Source organism: Astyanax mexicanus, chromosome 10 (genome assembly GCF_023375975.1).
Source record: "Astyanax mexicanus isolate ESR-SI-001 chromosome 10, AstMex3_surface, whole genome shotgun sequence".
Classification (NCBI taxonomy): Eukaryota; Metazoa; Chordata; class Actinopteri; order Characiformes; family Acestrorhamphidae; genus Astyanax; species Astyanax mexicanus.
In genome coordinates, this window is record NC_064417.1 from 53,888,299 (window position 1) to 53,916,280 (window position 27,982).

Here is a 27,982-nt window from a genome sequence, read left to right on the forward strand (position 1 = left end):
TTAGTAAAAACCTTTCTCCAAAGTTGCTTCATATAATTTTAATTTTATTATTAATCTGAGATGAGTAAATGTTAATTGTGATGATAATGATTTTATAATTCGCAGCTCAGAGATCTGAAAGTAAATGACATCAGTAGCAGTTTTAGAGTCACTGGAAAAATACTTTCCTCTCAAAACCAGTTAAACCAGCTTAGCAGAGCAAACCAGTTCAGCTTTAGCTTTAATCCTTCTGCTCTAGACTCTCCACTGATCCACAGACCAGAACAGGTCCAGTTTCATCACTCCACAGAACACAGTCCTCAAAGTTTTATGTTTTATATATAACACAAAACTTTAGGGACTGTGTTACATAAATATATACTGTTATATATATATAGTAGTAAAAGTATTTTTGCCTCACAGATTTATTTTGTTTTTGCTTATTTTTATCATACTTACTATTTTTAGATTATCCAGCACATTTAATATAAAAAAATATAACCTGAAAAAATATAAAAAGCTGTTTTTAATTATAATTTAATTTATTAACAGAAAAAAATCTATTTAAACCAATCAAGTCCTGTGTAAAAAAGTGTTTCCCCCAAAATCTAATAACTTGGTTGTTCTATTCTTTGCAGCAACAACTGCTGTTCCACTTTTGTTTCACTCTTCTTTACAGAATTGTTTTAATTCAGTTAAAAATCTAATTTCATGGTTTTGTTCAATAATTTTGCTGTGGTCTCTGACAATTTTAATGGTGTAAAATTACTATTATTATTACTATTATACTTACTATCGCTAAGCAGCACTGTAAGCCGAATGGGAGCATTGGATAAAGGTGCCTGGATTTGGGATTGCTAAGGGAGAACAGAGGTGGGGTATTCGACAAAAGTTTGTACTTGTTGTAATGTTCTCTGTGATTTTATTCTCGTCCGGAACGACCATATATGTGTGTTTCTCAGACGTCCTCTGAGAAAATTACAGGCTGAATTATCTACTGTTTTTCTCTGAACTCCGGTAATTTTAGTCCCGTCCAGACTAAACATCTCTGAGACCTTTAATAAAATAGATATTTGTCCACTGTCGCGCACCGTAATTACTGTACACTTTGGGCACGCCACGGTTTCCACGGAGATCCATGTGAAAATAAAAAATAACACAACAGTGAGTGGAAATGGAGGAGCTACTGAACTTCGTGATGATGTCATGTGACCGAGAAAAAAAGCCTAAAAACTCACAGGTCCTCGGATACAGGAGTTTTATCACTAAAGAGTAGAAGTCACATCAAGATCATCAAAAAATCTTAGGATGAAACTGGCACTCATCAGGAAAGGAAGAAAAAGAGTTACATCCAGTCTGGATGATTTCAGTGTTGTTAGTCTATAATGGGAGCTGAGGTGAGGCAGCAGTGCGCCCCCTGCGGCGGCGGCGGGTATCGCTCCCGGATAAGAGCCGGAGTTAATCAGCTCGAGAGGAGCGGAGCGGCAGAACGACAAGATGGCGGAGTGAGTGGGCTGCTCTTCGGGGAGAAAGTGGCGACTCGCTTTATTTCTTTAATAATTCGCATCGGATCCGGATAATTCGCGTATGAGAGTTTGAATAATCGGAGGATCAGTTCGATTGGAGGCTTAAAGCGGCGCTCGGAGTGAGGAGGCTTAGAGAAGGCGTCGAGTTCAGGCCTGGAGACCGTGTCCTTCCTCTGCGGGAGAGGCTAGGCTAACGGAGCTAAGCTACGCTAACGTTACCGGAGCGCTGGAGCTGAGCTAGCGTTATTTCTTAGGATTTACGTAAGCAATCGACAGCAAGCGACACTGGATTAAAAATATATAGACTCTTAGCGAGCTAATTTTGCTGCAGATGTCATCGAAACACCCAGAATTACTTCACATTTGTGAGTGTTTCTGAGGGAGCAGTGAGCGGTTAGCTTAGCTAACTAACCGTTTACAGTAACATTAGCTAGGGTTAGTTAGCTAAGCTTGTGCTTAGCGAGCAGTAACTAACTATAATAACTGCAACTAAATCCAGACAATATCTTAAAATAATCCGCATGATCTCAAGTTTAACAGATATATAACCTTCTAGAATCCAAAAAAAGGGACAAATTCAGCTATTTGTTCAGTAAAGAAGAGAAACAGAGCGACATGGCGAGCAGCAGCGGGTCTAAGGCCGAGTTTATAGTCGGTGGAAAATACAAGCTGGTCCGAAAAATAGGATCTGGATCGTTTGGGGATATTTACTTGGCTATAAACATCACAAATGGAGAGGTAAGATACTTAAAATATATATTATTGGTATATAACTAACTCTATACTCGTGTTAAGTTGATTTAGTGGCTGTAAAATACGGGTGCAGCCTAACAAATAAGTTATAACCCAGCTAAATAAGTATTGAGTTGGGTTACGTGGGGTAGTTAGCTTTAGTTAGGCCCAGGCCAAAGCGTTTTCTAACTAGTTAGCTATTAATTTATTTGGGTATTTATTTAGATATTTGTATATTTTATTTAGCTATCTATTTAGCTAGCTTTCAGAAATATTTTATTTGTAGCTGTTTATTAGCTACAACATTGGTTTTACGTTCTATTTAGCTAATTACATTAACTTACACTGTAACAAAGCAAAACCTAAAATAAGTTAAAAATGTAAAAACATTATATCAAATAGTTAAAGCTAATTTAGATGGCTAGCTTTGTTATTACTAGAGGTGGTGGGTAACTTAATCCATAGTTAGTTATTAAACTATAAGGTGCAACAAATGCTGGTTAACTAGTTGTTAAACTTACTTAATAGGGTTTAACTACAAAAAACGATTAAATAGCAAACAACTATATATAAAACAAAAGTATCTAACTAACCAACTAGCAAACTAGTTCTACATACACACAATAGCTACATATATGAATACATACATAACCTATATATTTTTAGATATTGCTTAATAGCATTATCGCACACACATACTAGAATCACTTGGCTACCTAACATAAATACAACATTAGTTAATCCAGCTATGCCATTTGTTTGATTAGTCTTGATTCATATCCTTGATACATACATATATATATATATATATATATATGTATGTATGTTTAACTCACCTGTATATATTTAATACTTGAAACAATCGATATAAGCTAGTTAACTTGAGTAATAATAAATAATACTCATTATTATTACAGAAACGCTTTAACGCTGTTCATTTTTTTGTTTTTCGCTTAATACATAGATAGTAATAATATTGTCTTGTATCATGATGATATAAATAAAAAGAATAAAAACAAATCAATCGACTAACTTTAAAAGGCCCAGGCCTTTCTTTTTAGCCTAGCCTAGCTTTCAGCACACAGAAATAGAGAGAGAGAGAGAGAGAAAGGAGAAAGGCGAGGTTTCTTGTCTTGTTCTGCTGCATTATTAGTTAGAGCCTTAAACATGTTATTATTCTCAATCTCTAAATGATTGCAGACTTGTTCTGAATGTCATTATGTAGCTACATGATGTGTATTTATATATACAATGATATAGATGTGTGTGTATATATATTAGAAATGAAATTGAAAGTGTTTTCTAGCAGATTAAGCAGTTAGCTAGCTAGATAGATAACGTTAGCTTGCTAACCTGGGTAACTTGGGTTACACACGTACATACATTTTAAACCAAAAATATAGCTAATATAATAAATTTAAAATGGAATACAGTAAGTTCTAGGTGTAGTATAGCTATAATTCTATCATATACAGTTGGATGATGTTATTTGAGAGCTGTATTGAATGAGGATTGAGTTTTTAAGCTGGTAGAGAGCTGATTCTGTGATGTTCTCTGTATGTGTGTGTGTGTGTGTATAATCAGGAGGTCGCAGTAAAGCTCGAGTCTCAGAAAGCCAGACACCCTCAGCTCCTGTATGAAAGCAAACTGTATAAAATCCTTCAGGGAGGTGTTGGGATTCCACACATCAGGTGAGTTTACGGTGATTTATGCTGTATTAATGTGTGGGGGAGTGTGGATGGCAGGTTATTTAGCTGCTGTCTCAGGCTGAGCTGCAAATGGCCGCTCCTCTTTTGTTGTGTTTGTTCAACATGTCCTCCACTGGCTGAGAAAATGGCGGCGGCCTGCTGTAGAAAACAAGCTTCCTGATCTCCTCCTGCTCTTCAGCATCTAATCCAGGGGTTCTGAGCCCATCTGGACCCAGGATACACATCTCCTTATGCTTATTAAAGTCACAACACACTTTTCTAAAATATAAACCAATTTTTTTTAGAAAAATATGCTCTAAAAACCAATTTAAGCATGCATATATGCATGCAAAGTCAATTTAAGAGCAGTTCTTTTAAGAAACTGAGGAGGAACATGAGATCTACATGTTTAAATGTTGCTATAATAAAAAAAATGAAATATAAAAACTGCCCAAAATAAATAAGGCCACAAAATTAGATATTTATTTTCTCTATATCTCTGTATGCAGAGTATATTAGGGCTGAAACTCTCTCTTTCCCCCCAATATATAAGACGAGTACAAAGTCAGATTTAGCGTGTAGTATTTAGCATTTTTGTATTTGATTTTTTAAAAATGTATTTTAATTTATTTTTGTATAAGTTATTCACGGCCCACCCAGAATGTGCCTGCGACTCACGTTTAGTGATCTAGAGGGGCTTCTTCCTCTCCCACTAAACCCTTAATAGCAGGAGTTATACATTTGGGAGTACAGTAAGAAAGTTTCCTTGTACAATACATTTTTTTATTTGCTCCTGGTCGAGTATACCACATAAAGACAGAGTTTGAAAAAGAATGTAATAATAATAAAACAAGAAAAAGTAAACAAACTGAATATATATATATTAAGTTGGTGTTAAATTCACATCAAGAGTTGCAGTATGTTCGTAATTACCATAATGTGTGGAAAGAATGCAGTTATCTACAGCAGTGAGATGTGATAATAAAAACCTAAAATAAAAACCTAAACTGTAATCATGAATCGCTCATGAACTTATATTAATAAAACAGCAATATTGATAAGTTCATTTATTTATTTATTTTTTTGCAATATTGCCCAGCTTTAATATGAACTGAACCTAAGATAATTAAGACTAAGCATGTAAATGTTTGTTTTTAGCTGCGTTGATTCACTGACTGCATAAATTGCTGTGAAGTTGCTGTTTGGGAGCTGCAAAAATGTTTTAATGTGACCAGGGTGTAGATTATTATGTTAAAGGTGTCTTTTTTTAAATGTTAACGTGTATAATGTATAGGTGATCTAGGTGGTGGTGTTTTGTTTGTAAGCTTTATTCCTTATTATCATCATGTTATTCTGGCCTTTGTATTTATGAATGAGTGATTTTGAGTGATTTTGGAAATCAGTTGTTGAGTTATTTCACATTTTAACTAATTTTAGAATGTATTTAATAAATAGGCATTTGAACAGTGCAGCTGTGCAACACTGAATAATATTTTTGACACTTATAGTTGGTATTGGCCGGTTCAAACCATTCAATTAAATTGTTTTACCTTTTGTTGGATTTGATTTGTTTTCACACAAGGAAAAACACAAGTGCACCAAAATGTTTCACAGCAATTCATTGGAGAATGTTCTGTCTGCTTATAGTAAGAAAGTAATATAGGGTAAAGTTGTTTTCTGAACTAATGCACTTTTTAGTGCATTTTAGTGTGGAGCAATGACAGATAATGTATTTATCTGTGTGATTACCAGGCTTTGTTAAGTATTATTGCGACTACTAAAGAAATCATACGAACAGTGAAAACGAATGAAAGTCTGGTTTAACTAGACCAGAAACTACAGGAGAATACAGGAGTGTTTCCCTCTTTGTTAAGGTTTATATACGGAAAAAAAAATCTAAATATCCCCAAATACACTGCACCAAACCATGCGAAAACATTCAGTTCACTTATGTGGGTCAGGTTCTCACCGCAATCGATCCGCTCCAGAGACCAAACCAAGACCGCATTTTTTTAAAAGGAAGTTGTTGTTTTTCTGCATAAAAAAGTAATTACATTATCCAGATTGACCCAAATGAATAAGTCCAAGTGAGAACGGCCTTAGTTAAGTTATGTTAAGTTTAGTCCCTTTGTGTTGAGGAGTCTGAATGCCTGGGGGAAGAAGCTGTTGCATAGTCTTAATGTCACAGTATTGATGGCTTGAATTCTCCAGAACATTGTATTAAATGGCCACAGTGAAAAGACTCAGTGGGTGAGCAATGGGTTGGGTCGTCTGCTACGCTGGTGGCTATGCAGATGCATCGTGTGGAGGTGTGAACTGTGAACGTCTGTGATAGAGGGGTGAGAGACCCCCGATGGTATCCTCAGCTGTCCTCACAATTTGCTGGAGGGTCTTTCCAAAATAGTACAATTTCCAAACTGGGCGAGGATGCAGCTGCTCAGTCTGCTCTCTACAGGCCATCTGTAGAACATGGTGGGGGATGGGAGGTATGGGAAGTAGAGGTGGTGCTCGGATCTCGCTGGGATCTCCTGCGTGTGGAGCTGGGTAATGGAGTTAAACCTAATCCAGTCAGAGAGCAGAGAGCCAAAGATAGTGTAGTTGTACTCGTAGGTAGATTAACGAAAATAACCCTGAGAGTGACTATCAGGTGTATTTTAGTTGTTTCTTTATTTCTTTTATTTTCTTGGCTGTTTTTGTCACAGAACACACCATTTTTAGTAGTGTGCAATAGGATAAGATGTTTTTATAGATCATGGTCTGAATAGGCAGCTGGGTTCTGCAGCAAGACAATGACCAGAAGCACAAAACAAGCAAGTCAAGATTTGAATGGATCAGAAGGATCAAAATTACGTCTCTAGAGTCAAAGTCCTGATTTCACAACGTTTTCCATTGAGATTCTGTTTCAAGACCATAAACGTGCAGTTAATCCTCAAACCCTTCAGTGTAGCTGAATTACAACAGTTCTGCTTAAAGGAGTGGGCCAAGATTTTTCCAGAATGGTTAAAGGTTGGCTCAGGTTTTCACAAATGTATGCATACCATTATCTTTATTAAGGTGAATATGTTTAATAAAGATATTTAATGATCAGTTAAAAGCTTTTTTGTTTACTCATCTGTCTTTTATAAACCATTATGTGTAAAAATACATACATACATATTTTTGTTGATGCTTTAATGACTGTCCAATAACATGAAACAATAAGATGGATCTAATGTAAGATAGAATATGTAAAATACAAAATGGTATTTAGTCAAAAAAGATGCACAATATCAACACCCAGTTTTAGATTCGTAAATCAGTAAATCTTTTCAGTAGAAAAAGTGGAATTGAGTGATTCTGTCCTTTTTATTTGTATTAGATTTCTCAACTGAAGATATCTCCTGACCTAAAGATTTTGGTTGTTGTTTATTTTTCAGGTGGTATGGCCAAGAAAAGGACTATAATGTTCTAGTGATGGATCTCCTGGGGCCCAGTCTAGAGGATCTCTTCAACTTTTGCTCCCGCAGATTCACCATGAAAACAGTTCTAATGCTTGCAGATCAGGTATAATTAATAGTTAATTGATTTAAAAGCCACTAATTGGTGGCTGATTAGTATGTTAAGGTGTTTTTATATGCCTGAAACTCTTAATATTGGTAAAATACATGGCCTAAATACATGGAACTTTTTTTAAATGGTCTAAACTATAGGTAACTAAATGGGTCTAAATGGTCCTCGTCTATGGCATAGCCTGTGCGAGCGCCCTACGCAGCTGTCCACGACTCTGCATCGCTCTGCAGTTTAAACCAAATAGGCGTTAATGTGTGGGTGTCTGCATCGTATACATACATTTGTTGTCCACTTATGCTGTGGCATAGGTTCGACGCAGAGGTACAAATTGGTCTTTACTAACATAATTTTGGAATTGGCTCATTAAAGTTTTTATAATATCGCATATAGCCGTTTCTCTGAAGTGTATAGCAGTAATTTGTCTTTGTTAAATTACCCAGTTTACTTAAAACCCCAATTTTTGTTTCTTTGTGCCCATCAGATGATCAGCAGAATCGAGTATGTGCACACAAAAAACTTCATCCACAGAGATATCAAGCCCGACAACTTTTTAATGGGTATCGGTCGTCACTGTAATAAGGTAAGCTCCTGCTGCCTCTTCAGAGAGGGAAACCTGCTGGGCTTTACTGGTTTTCGTCTTGATGTTGTTGTTTGCTTCATTTTAGCTCATAAAGATTGGTTTGTATTGATTTGTTTAGGCTGGATTTGTGTAAATACATTATTAGTGTTTGAATATATATATATATTATTAAAGCATATGGAATTTCCTGGCATCGTACTTATTTGTGCTTTAATTTGGATCGGACTGTTCCTGCATGATCTTTTAGAATCAATAAGCTCCTGATTTAATAAGTTCTGTATACAAACTGTCCATAAAGTTGCCTGACTATTTGCTTGTTTTTCCATTTATTGTTTGAAATTAAGTGTTTTGAGCCCTTGCAGACAGGCAACATTTGGCAAAGTTAAAGCATGATGTGTATTAAACCAAGACCTGGCAGTTTAATGTCAGATGGTCGTATAACAGTATCCGTATCACCGACGGGTGAAAAACCTCAAACCCAAACAAATTAGCTCTTCATTCTTCATTTTGATGTTTTAAAGCCTGTATTATCATTTGTACAGAGCTTTCTGGAGTAAAGTAAAGAGTTACGTATTGTGTATGTGTTTTATTAGTGCCATACTCAGCATTTTATTTATTGATTTATACAGTGTGTTGCCTTTATTATTTAATCTGGGTCTTCTTTAGTCTTTTTTGTGTAGTTACAAGATAGTGTACTGTTGTTGTACTGTTCCCACCCCGTAGATAATTATTATGCACTGTTAAACAACATTGTTTTTGATGAGTTGCGTGTAAAAAATACTTGTATTAATTGTAAGTGAGTAGTTAAGTAATGCAGATGACTTTGTTTTAGCATTTCTACACAACTGTTGTGTTGGAACGAATGGTTGAAACCTGAAAAAGACAGAATATATGAACTGTTTGTTGATGTTTTTGTTAAATGGACAGCAAACTATGGACGTTCCTCCCCTTTTTCTGCAGCATCCTTGAACATTTATTAAACGTATTGAGTTAAAAAGATAGTACCTTCACCCACTGGAGACGTTTTTTAAGGTCCAAATGTATCTATAATTCAAATGGTAATAATGGAAGGACAGCTTTAGCTAAAACTCAACAAATATTCCGGCTGAAATGTTTCCTGAATTAGGCACAATCTCTATTTATCTTTTTATGTTTAGTGTGTGCAGGTCTAGGGGTACTGATTCTTGTTAGGCTGGGGGGATAGGTTAGGGGAAGTTTTAGGGCTACATGATCTTTTAAAACTGAAATTGTTCAGAGAAACACTCCAAACAGAGGACTATGAGAATCACTGGCAACATGGCACTGGCACATATGACTAAAGAAACTCACATTTCAGTATTTTCCTTGTTAAAATTAAAGTTAAAATTATAAAAACCACTGTATTGCTATAATTTAATGTGTAGTTTCAATGTTTTATGGCCATTTTCTTCATAACAAGAAAAAAAACATCGCTAGCAGTTTGTCTTACTAGCTAGCTAACTAGATAACTTTCCTGTTCCACCTTAAATTATAAAACAGATTGCAGTGGCTGCAGCATTTAATGTGGAACAGAAAATTAACAAAGCTAATGAAAGCTAATTTCAGCTCCCCATCAAAGAGCAATTGAGGAATGTACGTTAATCTGCCCCCTTTCTGAAGACATACGATAAAATACGCCCTATAGTTATTAGTACTAGTAATCCAGCGGCAGCAGTTAGGTTGCTGAACTAGAGCACTTCACTGCTATATCTATATCTTATCAGGTGCATAAAGGGTTTCACAATTTTTAGGGTGACAAGGGGTAGGGGTACAGATTAGAAATGGGATTGGGCCTAAATAGTTATTCTGTATTATATACCAACAAACGCAAAAAAGAGGACTGGACAAAAGTATGCCATTGGTTCAGGACAACTTTTTGCTGTTGCTCTAGCGCCCCCTTGTGAAGTTATAAGGCCAAATAGTGTTTATTAATTATTTCTTTTTAGTTAATTTGTCAAGTTGGCAGTTCCACTAGTTTTTGCAAAGTTTTCTCAGAGATTCATCACTTACTGACTTCCTGACAAAAGCTCTGCAACCCCCCTCCCCTCATTTTAACAAATACTAATACGTTCATAGAAATCACATTCCTAGAAAACGCTTTCCTAGAAAGCTCCTACAGTACCTCCTCTCCTCTTAACTACTATTTCTGTTTCATAGGTTTTAAAATCCTGTTGAACATCAATTTCCTTTCTGCTTCTGATCTGCTTTATTCAACTTCTACCAAAATTCAGAGCCAGATTTGCACTGTTCCATCCTGTCACTGATGGTTAAACAAATCTGTGTTTTTAATGCAGATAAACTCATTCTTTATTCTGCACGCTTTGTTTGTTTGTGTACTCTGGTCCCTGTATTCATAACCCCCTTCCTAAACCACATTCACATTTTTTCACCCCTGCATTTAAATTCTATAGATTCCCTTTAAATGCCAGCGAATTCTACCCTCTTCCTTACTGAAGATACTGAAGATGTGCAGGTGTTTCACAAACTCTTCAACATTTGTCCTGATATTATACTGCTCTACACACCTATAATGAAACAGCAACCTCGTTTTTTGGTATCACAGTGAAACCACCACATTGTCTTTACATTTGCGGTCTTGTCTTTTCAGCTCCACAGATTATATAGTTCACTTTGTGGTTCTATTGTTTGCTAATTACAAGCTGTGTTCCTGTCTCTGTTTCTCTGTATACTTTATCATCACCATACCAGCCACCAAAGATACCATAGCAACACCTTAGCAGCCACCAAGTGTCAACTTGGCGACGATAAAGCAACCACCACGGACACCATAGCATCACCTTAGCAGTATATTTATTATTGTCCTCCTTTCAGCCTGTTTTTAATGCTCAGGTTACACCACCACTCTGTGGTCCTGATTATTGAAGAACAGGGTGAAAATAGGGAGGAGAATAATAAAGTATACAGAGAAACAGATACAGAACTACAGTCTGGTTTTATTATATAACTACAGAGTGAAATATATGATCAGTGGGGCTGATATGATAGACAGTGAGTGTAGAGAGGGGAAGAACAAGAACTACAGGCCCCAGAAAGTGTTAAAGGAGAAATCTGGTGTAAAATGGACCTGGGTGTAGTAGTGAAACGTGATAATGAGTACAACTTTCGTCGAATAGCCCACCTCCGCTCTCCCATTCCTAAACTCAGTGCTTTTAGTCGATGCTCCCAACAGGCCACAATATTAGTGTTAAGGCTATAGTGCTGCCCATGCAGAGAAATTGCTGTTTTTACACCATTAACAACTCAAACTAGCTCCACACTTCATTGGTGGAATTCTGAGAGCCCTGATATTAAAAATTAAGCTCTGAAGACATTGAAAGTGCACAGGTAGTTCATTAAAAACACTGTTTATGCACACATTATCTTCAGATAGTTTATTAAAAACAGTTTATACGCTCAGTACCTTCAGAAAGTTTTTAAAAAATGACTTCCAAACACAAATGAATAGGTAGAATAAGTTAATTCTCTGGAAATGCATAAATTCCAGCTGTTGTTGAAAAAATCTCTAAAATATTTATGAATTTGAGGTCATGTCCATTTTACTGTAAGAAGTTTATAATGTTTTACCGTGACAGTCAGTCTTTTTGCTATTTTTTTTTTTGCAAGGGTAGACTTTTCCCCACAGTATAACAAAACAATAGTTTAACAAGCTAAGATTACGCAAATGTTCACACTTGTTCACAGATTATGATCCAGTTTATTTTATGGTGCCTGATAGTGATAAGAGATATTGGCTGGCTCAGTTAGATTACATTGTGTTTGAACACTGCAGAATCGTAACAAATTTGGACACGGTTTACTAAGGTTTTTTTTTGTACTTAGCCGCTTGTACACTTTCTAGACCAAAACGTGGGAATGATTTGTAAGAAGATAAATGCTAAAAAATTGTGAAAATAAGATGCAGATGTTGTTTTTCCTGTAAAATCAATTCCCGCCCACCCTGTGACATTGGACTGCGTGTAACATGTGGCCAGTAACGTCAATCTGAAATTGAAATATATTTGCCCTGATCTGAAATATATAAAATATATATCTGGTAGAGCAGTGTTTCTACTGTTGTTTACTGTGGCTTGATTTTGGCATGTTGTAGTTGTGCCCAGGGCAACCGAACGAGCTACCAGCTATCAGTACTGTAACTGGGACTCTGGTGTAGGAACTATATGGCATTAGTCTTTCTCTCCTCCCCTCTTTCTACTACTTCTCCTCCTTCCGTTCTTTTTCTGAGCCTTGGTGTTGCCTGTCTGCGCTGGCCATGTGGTTGTCAGCAATACTGTTTGATGCCCTGCACCCTCTATTGTCTGTTTAGTGTTTAGAATCTCCAGTGGGGAAGAGGAAAAGAAGCTTGGCTGTTAGTTCTTCTCAGGATCCATCTTTCTCAGGATTAAACCAGGTCTGAACCCACAACTGCCTAATGCTGCCTACTTTTCTTTTGATTGCCCCCCATTTCTAGCTTTCTTTTCTTTTTCAGCGATTAGCTATAAACGTCTACTGACCATCCGTTTCATTAGGACCGCCTTCTTGATCAGACGCAGACGGACTGTTTGTTTAGTCAATTGTGGAACTTCAAAATGGGCAGTTAATGCAGGAACAAGAAGGTGGTTCTAAAGTTATGGCTGGTTGGTTTTAATGAAGTGGCTGATTGTTGTGTACTTGCATTAAATCAGCCACGTTGGATAAATAGCTAACTGAGTTTGGGTTCTATTAACAAAATGGACACAAAGCTCACAAAGCTGTGTTTTAGTTTAAGAACATTTATTATATATAATTTCCTCACACTGGATTTGTTTTATCTGCAACAACGTGAACAGATCAGATCTCTTATTATTAAATTAAATAAACAACTTGGCAGAGGTGTATATCTGCTTTGCTCTGCTGTGTATTTGCGCTAGAGGTGTGGACTCGTTACTCACACTGCTTGGACTCGTGTGCCGTGTATGGTTCAGTATGGTGGTAGTTGTTTTGTTCATCGTCTGAATTTAGACCAAACTAGCAGTAATGTTGTTTTCTTAAACGTATGTTCAGCTGATAAGTAGGGGTGTAACGATGCATTCTGCTCACGCTTTGATTTGGAGCTATTTCTGACTGAAAAATATATGGAGAATATTTGTTTAATTGTTTAAAAACATAAAAAATGCACCATTTTATAAATTCTCCCTGTAATATTTGTCAAAAATAAGCGTCAAAAACCTTTTGTGAAGTTTAGACGCATAACTTTAAAAAAAAAAATGCGTAAAAAATTAAGCGCTTTTGTGATTGACTTTAGTTGAAAATGAATGACACATGCCTGCCCTGTCTTTTGCTTACGCCCACTGGTTCTCTGGCCTGCACTACTGCGTTTTGCCTCCTGGTGCTTTAAACAATGCAACTGCATAACATTTTCAGAAACAGAACGTTCAGTCATATGTTCCCATGATGCACATAGTAATTTTTTTCCATTGCAATACGTTGTGCGAAGATGCTTACACCCCTAGTGGTAAGAGTTAATAATGGTTTATTGCCTCACTGAGTAATGCTAGCAACCTTAGCTGTTGTCAGCCACAGTGTGGAGTGATGAGTTTTTGCAGTGCGTTTAATGGATTTTTTAGAAGATAACTAAAATGTATAAAGTAAGAGCTCGATCTACAGTAGTTTAGTACTGAAGTTTAAGCCTGATGTAGGACTCAAAGTGCAAAGGCTTACTTGTTAGTTGCATGCATGCTTCTGTGCACACACACACACACACACACACACCCCAGGTTCTTCAGAGTATATCTCTGTGGACCTTGCTCTGTGCACACATGCTGGAACAGGAAAGGGCCGTTCCCAGATTACTGGCCCAGAGTAGGAAATGTGTCATTGTCTGAATTGTCTTTGTATGCTGTAGCCTTAACGTTAACGTTTACCCTTCAATAGAGCTGTTCATTCATTTATATCACTTTATCAACTCCTAGTGAAAGAGAAATGATCATCTGGGAAGTTGTTTGTTTGTAAAGAAAATTTTGCATTTTCTTTACATTTTAAAATAAATTTTTACCCTGTTCTACAGCATTCTTATCCAGACCTGAACTAACCTGAAAAAGGTCACAACATACTAAATATCTTGCTAAATAACTGCTTACTGTAGAAATAGTATAGTATTATATACTATAAAATTCCGGTATTGGTATCAACAGGATAAAAGCCACCCTTCTTGTATACATACTGATATAGCTCTTGGGCAATATGGCAAAAAGTAATATTAATCTTATAATACTATACACTATTTGTGTTTTAACTCTCAGACAAAATAAAATAAAAATATATTGTCCAGCTCTAGCTTAATGTATATTTTTGACTTTGTGCTAATTTTAGACGACTACCCTACTACCACTTAGTTTAGCCAACGTAGTAAAATCTGTACACACAAGTCTCAGTAAAACAGGACTGATTTAAGCAGATTTGTGTTGAATGCAAAGCTTGTGACCTTTTTTTTGGTAGCTGCTTCACTAAACTGCTTCATAACATACATACTGTCAAAATAAAAGTTCCAAAGATATAAAAAAAATTTTGTGCATCATCAGCACTGTTTTTTTTTTTTTTTTTTTTTTTTTTAAACAAACATGAACTAACAAAAATGTGTTCGCAAAATAAAAAAGGAAATGGTGTTGGTGGAGTAACTCGTCAGGTGATATAAATCGTGTTCTAGTTGTTGGTTATCTATGGTACATCAGATTATCCTGCACGATGAGTTCATAAGAGCCATGCAGGCGTAGAGGGCCTGTGAAATTTAGATAGGAGGGATTTGATGGATGTGATTTTATGTTGTGGACTTGGTCGTCATGGTTTGCTTGCTCTCACTCACCCTCTGGTGCTATAAGTCAGTTCAGTTTTAAAAGGTTAAGTTTCCTGGCATTTCTACTGCTTTTCATAAATGGATGATGCTGTCTGTTCACATCACGGCTCCAATCCTGTGGAGCCTGGCTGTTAGCATCATAGCTACTAGGTCTATAACTTCAAACCATGAGTTGACACTGAAATCTGGCACTCTAATGCTCCTCAGCCCCACTGTTAGCATCATGGCTAACCCACTCCAGCATTTGCTTGATCCTGGCTGCTTTTATTCCTCAAATTTAATCATCTGAATTAAATTTTCATGCTCTCAACACACTAATCAATAGATTTTGTAATTACTTATGTCTCTAGTTCGCTTGCACTCTCAGTCTTCTTCCAAACCTCTTCCAAATGTACTCCTTGTGTTTGGGCTAAACGGCTGTTCAGGTGCAGATTAACCTGATCTATTACTACAGCTACTATTCACTAATGCCTCTCTGTTGCTGCTGCTCCATGCTTAGCTGCACTGAAATACGAGCTAGTCCAGAACACAACCATCTTTCTGTATTTACTTTATTAACCCCGCCTACACAGCCCTGACCAATAAGAGGAGAGAATGGTTATGCTCATGTGGTTTGTTGTGATGCATTTTGCAGCACTTTTGTTGTTTTCTTTGTGTGAAAAGTCAACCTAAAGACCTATCCAGATGGGATCAGTTTCTCAGGGGGTTCTGGGTTTATTTTTATCCTGTGATTTTGTTTCTGTCCGGAACAATCATGAACGTGTTTTTCTCAGACGTCCTCTGAGTAAATTACAGGCTGAATTATCTACTGTTTTTCTCTGAACTCCGTGCTCCTCCGGTAATTTTAGTCCCGCCCGGACGCACATCTGAGTTTCGTCTCCTTGCCTTTAATAAAATAGATATTTGTCCACTGCTGCGCACCGTAATTACACTTTGGGTGCTTGGGTGTTTCCACGGAGATCCACGTTAAAAACACAACAGCGAGTGGAAATGGAGGAGCTACTGAACACCGCAATGATGTCATGTGACCGAGAAAAAAGCCTAAAAACTCAATGGTCCTTTTCTTTTTATTGATTCAGATTAGAGAAACTGAACTACAGGCGTGAGAAACATCATTATTTTCTCCAGAAATAAGTTCATAAGGAATAAAAGGGTGATTTATTTTAGACAGTGTTTGTTTAAGCCTGTTTATTTTGTGATATTAATATCAGGATTTTATTCTGAACAGGTTTTAACCACATGCATTTACTAAAAAAAATAATGTTTAGTTTAATGTGTCTGATTGATTAGTCAGACTAAAATCTGATTGATTGCTCTGTGGGACAGGTTATGCACATTTTTGCTTGTTGTATATTAGTTTTTACTACTGATTGGGTTGTCCTGAGTTTCAGTTGTTTGATGCGTCTTGGAGAGCCGGATGTGGATAAAAAAGGTTAATTATACGTCTAAAAGCTGCAGAGATTTAAGTAGTTTATGTAGTTTGACTTACTTTCCGCTCAAACCTCTTTTAGTCTGATTACATTCCTTACATATCTCAACTCGTCTTGCCCAAATTGAGGCATGAACGATACTCACTGTTCCACTGATTTCTGGAAGAAAAGTCACCTTTACTAGGGCACTCATGATTGGTCCATTACTCTCCTGGTTTAATCCCATGGTACGTTGATTAAATTTAAGCTCAGTTTTTACAGGATGATGATAGTGTGTGTGTTAGTGGGGATTTGGGAGGGTGTATATAGCTATGATTTAGCTATAATTTTGCTATAATGTCAGTTCTGTTCTGTTTCTTATCGTTGCAGTTGTTCCTCATCGACTTCGGGCTGGCCAAAAAATACCGGGACAACAGGACACGACAGCACATTCCTTACAGAGAAGACAAAAACCTCACAGGCACTGCTCGCTATGCCAGTATCAACGCACATCTGGGCATTGAGCAGAGGTGCAGGAACATCCCATACTTCATTATTTAGCTTTATATTTTAATATTTATATCCAGTATGAGTCTATACAGAATTTGTGGTTCTCTCTAGATGTATATCAAGTCAATGCGTTGTCTGTGGTGCAGCCTGTGCGAGCGCCCTATGCAGCTACCCGCGTTTATATATTTCTCCATCGCTTCACATGCAGTTTATACCAAGAATGCAGGAATGTGTGTGCGCGGCTCAGCGGACCAATCACAGCTGCTGCTGACTGTGACACATTTTTATATTTCCTGGTTCTGGCATCGGACATTTACATAGGCTACGGCATAAAGTTAATTTATACTTCTAATACTTCACACCCAGATTAACTGCATTAGAGTGCATTAGAGTATTTATTCCATTAATTTAACAGTTTTAGAACGTTCTCAAATAGTACAGTTAGCTAAACACTAACACTAACTGATTTAACACGAATAACCGGCCTTTTTATAGCTAATCCAAACAAATTATGACCTACTTTGTCCCAGGTTGTCTGAAATTAGTCTATTTCAGAATGAGAGATGGTGCAATATGGATTTAAATTAATGTCGTAGTGTTTTTTTGCAATAAGGATATTCTTGGTGAAATGACAAATGTAGAATGTCTTATAATTAATTTAAAGAATATACTAATGCAAATAAAATGTTAGTTTTATTTAGTATAAATGAGTTTCATACATTTAGTAAAAATAAAAAAAATTTAAACATTTGTCTATTTTGAAAGCAGTTACCTGAAACTTTCCAAGACCATAATTTTGTATAAAATAGTAGTGTAAAAAATCAATAAATAAATAAAATAATGTAGCACCAATGTTTCAGCAAAATTAAAGTGTATCATAGCATATCAGTGCATGTTAACTGCAAACAAACACTTAAAATCAGGATGTAAATTAAGTAAATAGCAAAATAAAATACAAAATGAGCTGCTTTCAAGAATATCGCGATATCAATTTTCTTTTTCCCCTTCTGAATTTTTGGTGATTTATTATTACGTGCAATACGTTTTCAGAACCTCAGCCCTATTAAAAACCTCTAGCTAGATGAGGCATTGATAAGAAAATTTGATCGTATGCTGATTCAAGCTTTATATTTTACCTATTATATTTAATAAAGCCGTTTATTTTTGAAGGCAGGGTTTAAAAACAATAAGGCTGATCAGTGCTTAATGTTTTATCATTGGGATTTTACAGGTGACGAGTGTGTAATAATGCTTTTTGTCCAACAGTCGCCGGGATGACATGGAATCACTAGGCTATGTGCTGATGTACTTCAACAGAACCAGCCTGCCCTGGCAAGGACTGAAGGTAAGGTTTAGGAAGAATCACTACATTTAGTTTAGTACAGACTGATACTGGGAGAAAACTGACATTGGGATATTTTGCTCTTCCAATATTGCAATATATTAAATAAAAACAGTAATTTTACCACAATTTCTCTAGAAGGCAGTGATCCAACACGCCGTTATATTAATAATGCACTGTGTTGAAAATTAGATAATGTACCAGTCAAAAGTTTGAAAGTTATTTTAAAATGTTCTGTATTATAGATTTATACTAAAGTCGTCCAAACTCTTCCGGCTTTCAGTTAACAGCTGTGCTGAACTCATCAAGAGTTAATTACTTGAATTTCTTGTCTCTTAATAAAGTGTTTGAGAGCATCAGTTAAAGTAAAGTAGTGAAGAGGTAGAGTTACAGGTATACAGTGAATAGTGAATATTTCAGTAATGTTCGAATGCAGATTATGAGAAGAAACAACTACTCGACTAAATAAAAAAAATAGTAATTTAAGAAAATGAAGGTCAATCAATCCAAAGAGAAGAATTTCAAGAACTTTTAAATTATCCTCAAATGCAGTCAAAGCAAAGACCTTCAAAAACACTATGATGATGGAACTGGCACTCATAAGGACCTCCCCAAAAAAGGAAGAGCTAATTTTCTGTTCCTGTATTTAAAATCAGTTCCTTAAAACCAATGAATCACTGCAAACAGAGCGCTCTTTATTTTTGCTAATTTATTGTGTACTCACTTATTAAATATAAATTTATATTAAATATAACAAAAATATTAAAATTTTGAGATCAATCTTTGTAAACAAAAAATGTGCAAGGTGGGGCTTTAAAGATATCATAAACAGTCTTTTAGTCAGCATATTTTTTGAATATTGGATTAATATTCAAATTTCATAGTTATAATCGATGGTTTGTTGGTTTTTGCTGCACAAAAATTCAGATATTAATTTTGCCCTCTTTTTCCCCCTCCTGCTTGTTGCACAGGCTGCCACAAAGAAACAGAAGTACGAGAAGATCAGTGAGAAAAAGATGTCCACTCCTGTCGAGGTGTTGTGTAAGGTATGTGTATGATTTGTAACGGATACAATCTTTATTTATTATTTTTTTATTTTTTATTTTATTTTTATTTTTTTTTATTCGCCTGCCATCATCCCGGCTTTTCAAAGAACTTTTTAAGCTCTAGTATTTAAAATAAGTTCTAATACCTGTGAACAGTGTGCATATAATAAAAATGATTATATAAGTAAAATACCAAATAAAAAAGAGGGGAAAAATTTGGAACGAGAGAAAAAATGACAAACTGAGCAAAACTTGGAAAGAAAGCAAAATGGCTACGAAAAGGAATAACAAAATAAATAAGTAAATATGTTTTTGTTTTGAATGTGGGTATAAATAGAGAGAAGAGATAAAGATGAGAAATAAAGATAAGTATCTGCTTTATCCGTGTTTTTTGTTTAATATGTAATCTGTCATTTATTGATGTCTTTTTTTTTTTTTATGAAGTTTAGTTTAAACCTTATAATTCAGAAATTTAAGTTATATATTAGTAAATTTGAAGTCAACTAGCCAACATTTAACACAGCAATTCTTGGTAAAATGTGCTCGTTTTCCACACTTTTGTCTTGAATATTTGTTCAGGCAGATAAGCTAAAGATAATAAAGAGATTTAATAATATTTTTTGTTTGTTTGTTCACTTTATGTTAAGATAAGACTGTATGCTGCTTTTATTATTATTATTATTAAATATTTGTTATTGTTATTATTTATGGATTGTTCAGGCCTATGAAAACCTCAGATTAATTTTCGTGGACTTTTTGTAGGGTTTTCCCGCGGAGTTCGCCATGTACCTGAATTACTGTCGCGGCCTGCGGTTCGAGGAAGCACCTGACTACATGTACCTGCGTCAGCTGTTCCGCATTCTCTTCAGGTACCCGTCTGCTTTACACACGTTCCCACAGCACCATGTTTAGGGAGAGTTAATCCAGATCTGGATACTTTTTATTGTCTCGTTAACTGTTCTAATACAGCTCCTAATGCTGGTGTACCCTTTTTTGTGATGCTTTTTAAAGGTGGTGTGTAGTTTGACCTTTGACCTTAGTGAAATAAGTTTTGTTGTCTTTTTCTGATTAGAACTTTTTAAAATAACTTTAGGCTGATCACAAAAAAACAATCTTTAGACTTGTCAACTTCAAAATAACCTTTAGTTGCAGCTCTATATATAAACCTATATATTGTTAAAAAAAAACAAGAAACAAAAGCCTAACATGACAATTTTTTTTAATTCTCTAGTCAGAGCTTTATTCATTTGTAAAAAATAAAAATAATAATAATATTTTTTTGCCACATTTGTGGTAACGTTCCATATTCTTGGATAGTTTAGTTTTTCTTCCTCATGCAGTGGAGTATTCTGGTATTTAAATATTCTAGGCAACATAAATCAGTTATGTAAATCTTGCGTAAAACTTCATGAATCAGTTCTTAATCTGGTTGTTTTGTATTTTTATCAGCAGCTTTAAATTTTATCATGTAATAGAATGTAATGTAATGTATTGGTCCTTTTCCAATGGCATTTTTTTTTAAAGTCTCCTGCAAACTTTAAAGCATGGTGGTGGTAGTCATCAAAGCGATGCATTCATACAGTGTATTGATTGTTTACTGATTTAGTAAGTGTTTGGTGTTGTAGATGGTGTGTTGGTATTGGTACAGTGCTTTGTTTCTCCAGAGACGTTATGTTTAGGCGTCTCTCCTGCGTGTTTTTCTGTGTTTTATTGTACTGCTCACAGTAATTGAATCTCCTTTAGGACTCTGAACCATCAGTATGACTACACGTTTGACTGGACCATGCTGAAGCAGAAAGCAGCACAACAGGCAGCGTCTTCAGGGGGACAGGGGCAACAGGCACAAACCCCCACAGGCAAGCAAACTGACAAACCCAAGAGTAACATGAAAGGTTAGTAGCAAAGAGCCAAGTGACGTTTTTATGTGCAAAAAAAAAAAAAATAGATGCCAAAAAAAAGTGAGAATGTGAGTGAAAATTCAGAAAAAGGGGAACAGTCACGCTTTAATGTGTTTTATTTTTATTTTTTGTATTTTATTTATTTATTTTCTCTGTATTTTAAGCATTTGTTTTATACAGGACTAGACACACCCCTGTGTTAAACAGTTAAAGGGTTAAAGAGATTTAAAGAAGCCGGTATGAAATACTAGGACGTTTTTGGGAATATTTAGATTTAAGTACATGTTGTATTATGCGGAAATGTAACCACAAACACTCTCGTAACTAAAAAAAAAAAAAGTACATTTAACCTTAGCCTCAATTCTGTATTTAATGTGTAATACATCCTGGGATGTATCCTTTTTTTTTATAAACAGCACAAAAAGTAAGGAAATGTGTGTTTGTTAGATTATTTATTTGTAGTAAAAATTATTTGTGCAAATTAAATTATAAACTATTGGAAAGTCTGTTAATTTCTCTTTTAAATGGAGACACGTTTGTGGGGAACCCATGAAAATGTTTCCAAACCTTCAAATATATATATATATATATAGCTAGCACAGCACAAAAATTAAGTATTTTCCTTGTTAGAAATGATGACAACCCTAATATTACCATAGTTTAATGTGTAGTTTCAATCTCAGTAGCTGTGTATTTTTCCTGTTCCACCTTAAATGGTGCAACACATGACAGAGGCTGCAGTATTTAAGGCGGAATGGATAATTAAATTAAATAAAAGCTACTTTCAGCTTCCTATCACAGATTAATTAGGGAATGGACCAGGAAAGCACCACCGGTCTCCTTTTTGAAGACATACGAAAAACCCTAATTTTTATTTATTTATTATTATTATTTTTTTTATAAATTGTTTGTTTTAGTGGTCCAAACAGTTAATCACAAAGCTGTTTGGCTGCGTGACTGGTCCCCTTTAAATGATGAATTTGGAGTAACCTTCCCCCCACCCAAACATTCATTAGAGATAAAGGGGAAAATGGTTTCAGGAGATAAATAAAATATATAAAAAAATAAAATATCAATTTGGTCTGTCTTGCAGATGCAAAGACGTCCTTGGGAAATTTGACTACTAACTTTGTCAAAGTGTATTCCTTTTTGGGATGAAGGGTGGTTTCATAATCTTTAATCTTTCTGTGAATCTGAAATTATGACTCGCTTTCTCTTTCTTTCTATACCTCCTTTTTCTGCCTCTGTCTCGGGGAAATTGGGGGAAAAATGTGGGGACTTACTGTTTCCTAATCCTCTGTTCCTAAACTTTTCCTGCCGTGGTAGCTTAAAACCTTCCTTTCCCCTGAGTTAACACTGTTAACACTGTTTTGTTGATTCTTTGTCTTAATAAAATGTCTGAAATGCTTTGGTAAGAGCAAAACACTCAAAGGGATCGAGCGCCTTCACACCACTCTCATCCTTCTAAAATCACCTTATTCAGAACTGCTGGTTTGAGTAAGTAAACAAAAAATAGTTTAATACAAAGAAAAATAGGTACCTGAAACAATACCGATAACTGATTTTGTGTTTAATGATTTTTAAGAGAGATGAGGTCCTTGTGTCTGTGTGGGTTTTTCCTCCCACAGTCCAAAAACATGGAAGTCAGATTAATTGGACACTATATTGACTGTGGTTTCCGGTTGAGAGTATGCTGTACACAATTGGCTGCCTCTTCTCGCAGTGTGTGATTGGTTGAGTGGTAGAGTGCTGAGTGTAAATAGTTGCATGTGTGAGAAAAGGTGATTTTTGTAAAGCATATTTGAGTTTCTAGAGAGGTATAAGTGTGACTTCAATCAATCAATCAATCAATCAATCAATCAATCAATAAACAGTTTATCACACTTTTCCCTGCTCTTACAGACAATCCGAACCATATAAATGTACCAGGGGAGTAAAATCAGGTGTGCTTCATCATAAAAAGCAAAAAACTGAACTGCACTTCTTAATTATGCCTTTAAATATATATAAAAATAGTTCTGTTAGATTCCTTTTATGCACTGTTGTTGTAAACTCCATTATGGTGTTTTCCAAAGTCATTTTGTTATATATATTTACTTAAAACTTGTGTACAATGACTCGTATGTATCATATAAGGTTTTGGAGTGAAAAAGCAGATCCAGGATCAGTTAAAGTATTTTTACTCTGAAATGCTTTATAAATTAACTGGGTTTTTTTTTTTATGTCCGATTGTTATTCGTCAGATACTATCTTTTGATATTAGTCTGAATATATTTTGTTCACAAAGTACACTTGCTCAAATTTCCTAACCTTTAAAAAACAATTTTATACTGCTGATGTCTAACCATCTGCATTTCGCTGCTATTAGAGGCACACTGCTGCTGTTGCTGCTCAGCCAATCAACTCTCCGTCCTACCCCGCCCCTAAACCCATACATCACCCAGTGCCTCTCTCAAACTACCCCTCACATTTTTATTTTTTCTTTCAAATTTGAGTTTAGGATAGTCAGCTAAAGTCTGGGGGTTTAGTTACCCTTTAAGACTTTACGTGACAGGTTATTTTATTTATATATCCACTGATTTTGATCGAATTAACGGTTGGAAAAACGCTTAATTTGGGTCGATATGATATAATTCTGATTTCTATATGAACTATATAAAAGCCAACAATCTTGATTGTACGTAATCATGCACACTGATGGAGCTACTGAGTGATATGGTAAACAATTTATATTGCAGTATTTTTAAAGACATTTCCCAATACTGCATGCAGACAGAATAGTGCATCAGCTCAGACAGCATATTCTACTGTTTATGCTATTCAAATAGTATTTAATTTATAATACAGTGATACTTAGTTTAATGATTAATCACTGATTATATTCTTTCTATACTTTTTTGTTGATATGATAATCATTTATTTATTATGATAGTTAGATATTGATTATATAGTCCTGCTCTACTTAGTTATTGAATATTATTAGAGTTAGTAGTGTTTCTGTAGTGTTTGTAGCGTTGCAGAAGGAGCAGTAACTCTGAGGCCTGTGCTCTGTGCTGGTGGAGGGTAGGTGCGGTAAAGTGCCGGGGCTATAAATAGTAGCTGCCGGTGACGCGGTGCCGGCGCTGGCCTAATCCGTGTGCAGGCTGCCTGCTCAGCAGTACGTGGCTGTTTGATGGCTACCTGAATATAGGACAGATGAATTATGCTCCTGCAGTTTAAATGTCAAACAGCTTCACTTCTGTCCTTTATATTCATATTTATTTGATAAATTTACTCATTTTTAGTCATTTAATGTTTACATACAGCTCTCTGCTATTTAAGGAAACTGATGCAACACAGGAGGACGGGTTCCCCTTCAGAGTCTTGGTTCCTCGCTTGGTTTCCTCCTGCTAATTTTATCCTGATTGAGTGATTTAACATGAGTTACTCCTTCCTCAATCAATCAGCTTTATCATCAGTTAAAGCAGCAGTCCTTAATATTATTAAGATATTATATTTATATATGGTTTTCTATTTTCTGCCTATAACAGCTTTTACTTGTTTCCTGAGCAAGCATTAGTGCTGTGCGATATGATGATATATATCGTGGGGACGATATTGTGAAAAGTGTCTATCGTGCTACTTACCTTCTATCATCTCTATCGTTTCTACAGTAATTTCATCAATTATTCATGCAAATATATAAAGCAGGCTACGATGAAATGTATTTACCGTGATCACTTTGCATAAACTCGATTTATATAAGTGATAATAAATTAATCTTTGCAATAAAAGCTTCATAATGTGGTTTTGTGACGTGACGCTGCTTTAAGTTATTTGAGGGTCACGCAGGGATACGCCGGTTTGCGATGTGCTTTACGATATTAAACTCATGAGAGCTGAACAATGGAGACGTATTGTTCTTTTAAAAAAATCTGCTACTGCATCTACCTCATCTGTTTTCATTTGATATATTCACATATATATTGCTGCACTAAAAGGTAGTAATTCTCATTTGTGAAAGTTTGGTTTAATGTCACTTTGAAATGAAGTTGGAAAAAAAGTAAGCAATGATATTATTTTGTCATTTTTCGAAGAATAACTGAAAACATACTTGAATGTGGTATATTATGATATATATCGTTATCGTGATATAAAAAATTTGATATTGTGATGCATGATTTTTCCCATACTGCCCAGCACTAGCAAGCATAGTGCTGCTAATGGTGCTGACACAGGAGCTACTGCGAATATGGGGATATAAGAAAAGCAAACTCAAATTCTTAATCTGCTCATTTGATTGAGATAAATGCTCTCACTTTATCAGTCAGCTTTATCATCAGATAAAGCAGCAGTCCTTAAGACTTTTAATTTTTAAAGTTGAAAGCAGGACAAGATATTATAATAAATAGTATCAGTGTGCTTCTGCTACTATTTCTGCAAAGCCAGATATTATTATTTTTTATTATTTAAAAAGAAAAAGTGGTCTGCTAGGTCCCAACAGAAACTTTTCTGGCTATAACAGAGTTTTATCAGCAAACTCGAGTCTTTATCTGCTCATTCAATTAAGTGATTCACACAAATGCTCTTTTTCAATCAGTCAGCTTCATCAGTCTGTAATATATTTATTTATTTTGAATTTAAAAGCAGTAATGTATTTGAGTGGGAATAGGACAAAATATTATAGTGTCAGTATGCTTCTGCTACCATTCCTGCAAAGCCACATATATTAATACAAAAATAAGTTCTCAACAGGACATTACCTGAACAATAGAGGTGCTGCTTATGGTGCTGATAGAAGATCTACTGCAAACATGGGGATCCCAGAACAGCAAACTCTTAAAATCGTCTTTATCTGCTTATTGACGCATCTCAACACCAAAGAAACGCAGAATTATAACGGATAAGAGCTAATGAGACAAACGAGAGCACAACAGAATCTACACTAGCTAAAATCACCAGATTCATCTGCTCTAAAAGAGACTGCACCACAATACATATTTTTTAAAATACTCAGATAAAAAGATAACATAATTAAACATTCTCACCAAAAACTTTTCATAAAGATTTAAATTTTTTTATATATATTTTCATAATCAAGGTTTCTATTTCTTTTTTTTTTATTTTTGTTTGAATATTCATTAAATTACTGTAGATTGCAATATTAAATCACACACTTCAACTTGTGTTAAAACCTAGGTCGTAATTATGCTGCCCCTTTCACATTTTTAGAATTTTGATTATTTAGAATTTTGTCTGGTTCATCCATTCCTGCAAAACTTTCTACAAAACTATGAAAATGAGCCTTAAATAATCTAACTAGACTTTACAGGTTAATTGTATTCGTAGTGATAGTTATTTTGCCCTCAGTCTCAGCCTTTTATTTATATATTTATTTATTTATCCATTGCAGTCAGTGTTAACACGTTAATATGCACAATTAATCTGGAAACTTTCGGCAGCACTTATGTTTTCTTATGATTTTAACTAATTAAAATCGCAGAAAATATTGTCTTTTTAGCAGGTTATTTCCAATATCAACAATTCCTACATTTATTATTCTGCACTACATTTTTACATTCCACAACCTCACACAGTAGAGCCCTCATGCTAACGAAGATGCCACCAGATACCAGAGCTGTTTCAACACTTAATGTTGTGTTTCATTTGAACCGTAAAATCAGACTTTTATAATACTGTTTATTATGACTTCTATCTATTAGCGTCTCATTAAATAATTCCTACACTCAGTACTATATTACCTCTACCTGTGGAGTTAATTACACGCTGTTGGAGTGCTCAGAATACTGTATTAAAAGTTTTTAGCAACTGGGATGGTTTTTCATTATATTTAAACCAAAAAACACTTGTTTAAGTTTAACTGGGTTCAAGTCAAGATTAATTTTATTGTTATTGTTGTTTTATCTGAGAACATCTATTACACGTACACTGAGTACACATTGCAGTGAAATTACGCACAAGTTTGACATAGTAGTGGGGTGTTAAACTACGTAGGAAATGGTGTAAAATGATGATGAGAATGTGCCGGCAGCTTGGGTGTGTTCTAATAAATCCAGCTCTGAGGTGAATAAGTGGAAAACGTGGCGTAGCTGCACCCACCAGACCTGCCCGGTCTTGTGTGGGTTTCTGTGTGAGAACCCTCAGGTACAGAGCCGGCTGTGACCCGCCGCTAAAGCTCGACTAATAATCCAAATAATAATCAATCTCTTTCTAATCTGATTAACGATCGATCACTTCCTCGCTATTGATTAACCCTCTCTCTCTCTCTGTTCTCTCTGTTCTCTCTCTCAGGTTTCTAAGCGTTCTGGGGGATCTAATGAAGCAGCGCAGAAGAGCGTCGTAGCAGGAATTGCCTTTCAATCATACCTTGGCATTTCGGATTAATTTCACCAAAACCTGCCAGGCACTGTGAGGCAACAGATTTCCTGTTAAAGAACTTTTGTTTCATAAACTACACATATATATATTCAGCATATATAGATAACATGCTCTGCATATATCTATATATTGGTATGTATATACTATATCCACAAAGAGAGCAGGCTTGGTATGGAATTCGAAGCTGTAGCCTTTTCTATCCTGTCCCTGAAGACTTTTTCCCCCTTTTTACCCAAAAATTTAAGACTTTAGGAAATGGTTGATTCTCTGAGGATATAATTGTGCATATGCCAATGTTCTCCTTCAGTTTCTCTCTCTCTTTGAGGTCAATGACTCGGGTTCCCTTCTCATTCTCGTCTTATGTCACTGGTTGTCACGAAGTCAGACTCTCTTTTTCAGATGGGAAATCGTTTCCTCCTGTTTATTATTTTTAATTTTTGTTTTCCTCGGTAAAGCGAAGAGTCGAGAAGATACGAGAAAAGTCGTCTGTTTTTGTTC

General features: G+C 35.5%; 2 protein-coding genes across 7 annotated transcripts in view; one reads left to right on the forward strand and one right to left on the reverse strand.

Moving 5' to 3' along the window:
- The window catches only part of tmem129 (transmembrane protein 129, E3 ubiquitin protein ligase), a 203,309-nt gene that overhangs the window by 13,674 nt on the left and 161,653 nt on the right, over nt 1-27,982 (reverse strand). The window lies entirely within an intron of this gene.
- On the forward strand, nt 1,444-27,968 carry csnk1a1 (casein kinase 1, alpha 1). Of its 5 annotated transcripts, none has more exons than XM_022683626.2 (11): nt 1,444-2,243; nt 3,822-3,928; nt 7,342-7,468; nt 7,956-8,054; nt 12,397-12,480; nt 16,701-16,840; nt 18,087-18,165; nt 19,134-19,208; nt 19,971-20,077; nt 20,952-21,100; nt 27,398-27,968. In XM_022683626.2, exons 1-11 carry the CDS (start codon nt 2,121-2,123, stop codon nt 27,403-27,405), a joined length of 1,098 nt encoding a protein of 365 aa, XP_022539347.1. In that variant the 5' UTR covers nt 1,444-2,120; the 3' UTR covers nt 27,406-27,968. The 5 variants fall into 5 exon arrangements, with proteins under 5 accessions (XP_022539347.1, XP_022539350.1, XP_022539348.1 ...); XM_022683629.2 differs by having other exon boundaries at nt 20,952-21,064; XM_022683627.2 differs by lacking the exon at nt 27,398-27,968 and having other exon boundaries at nt 20,952-21,105.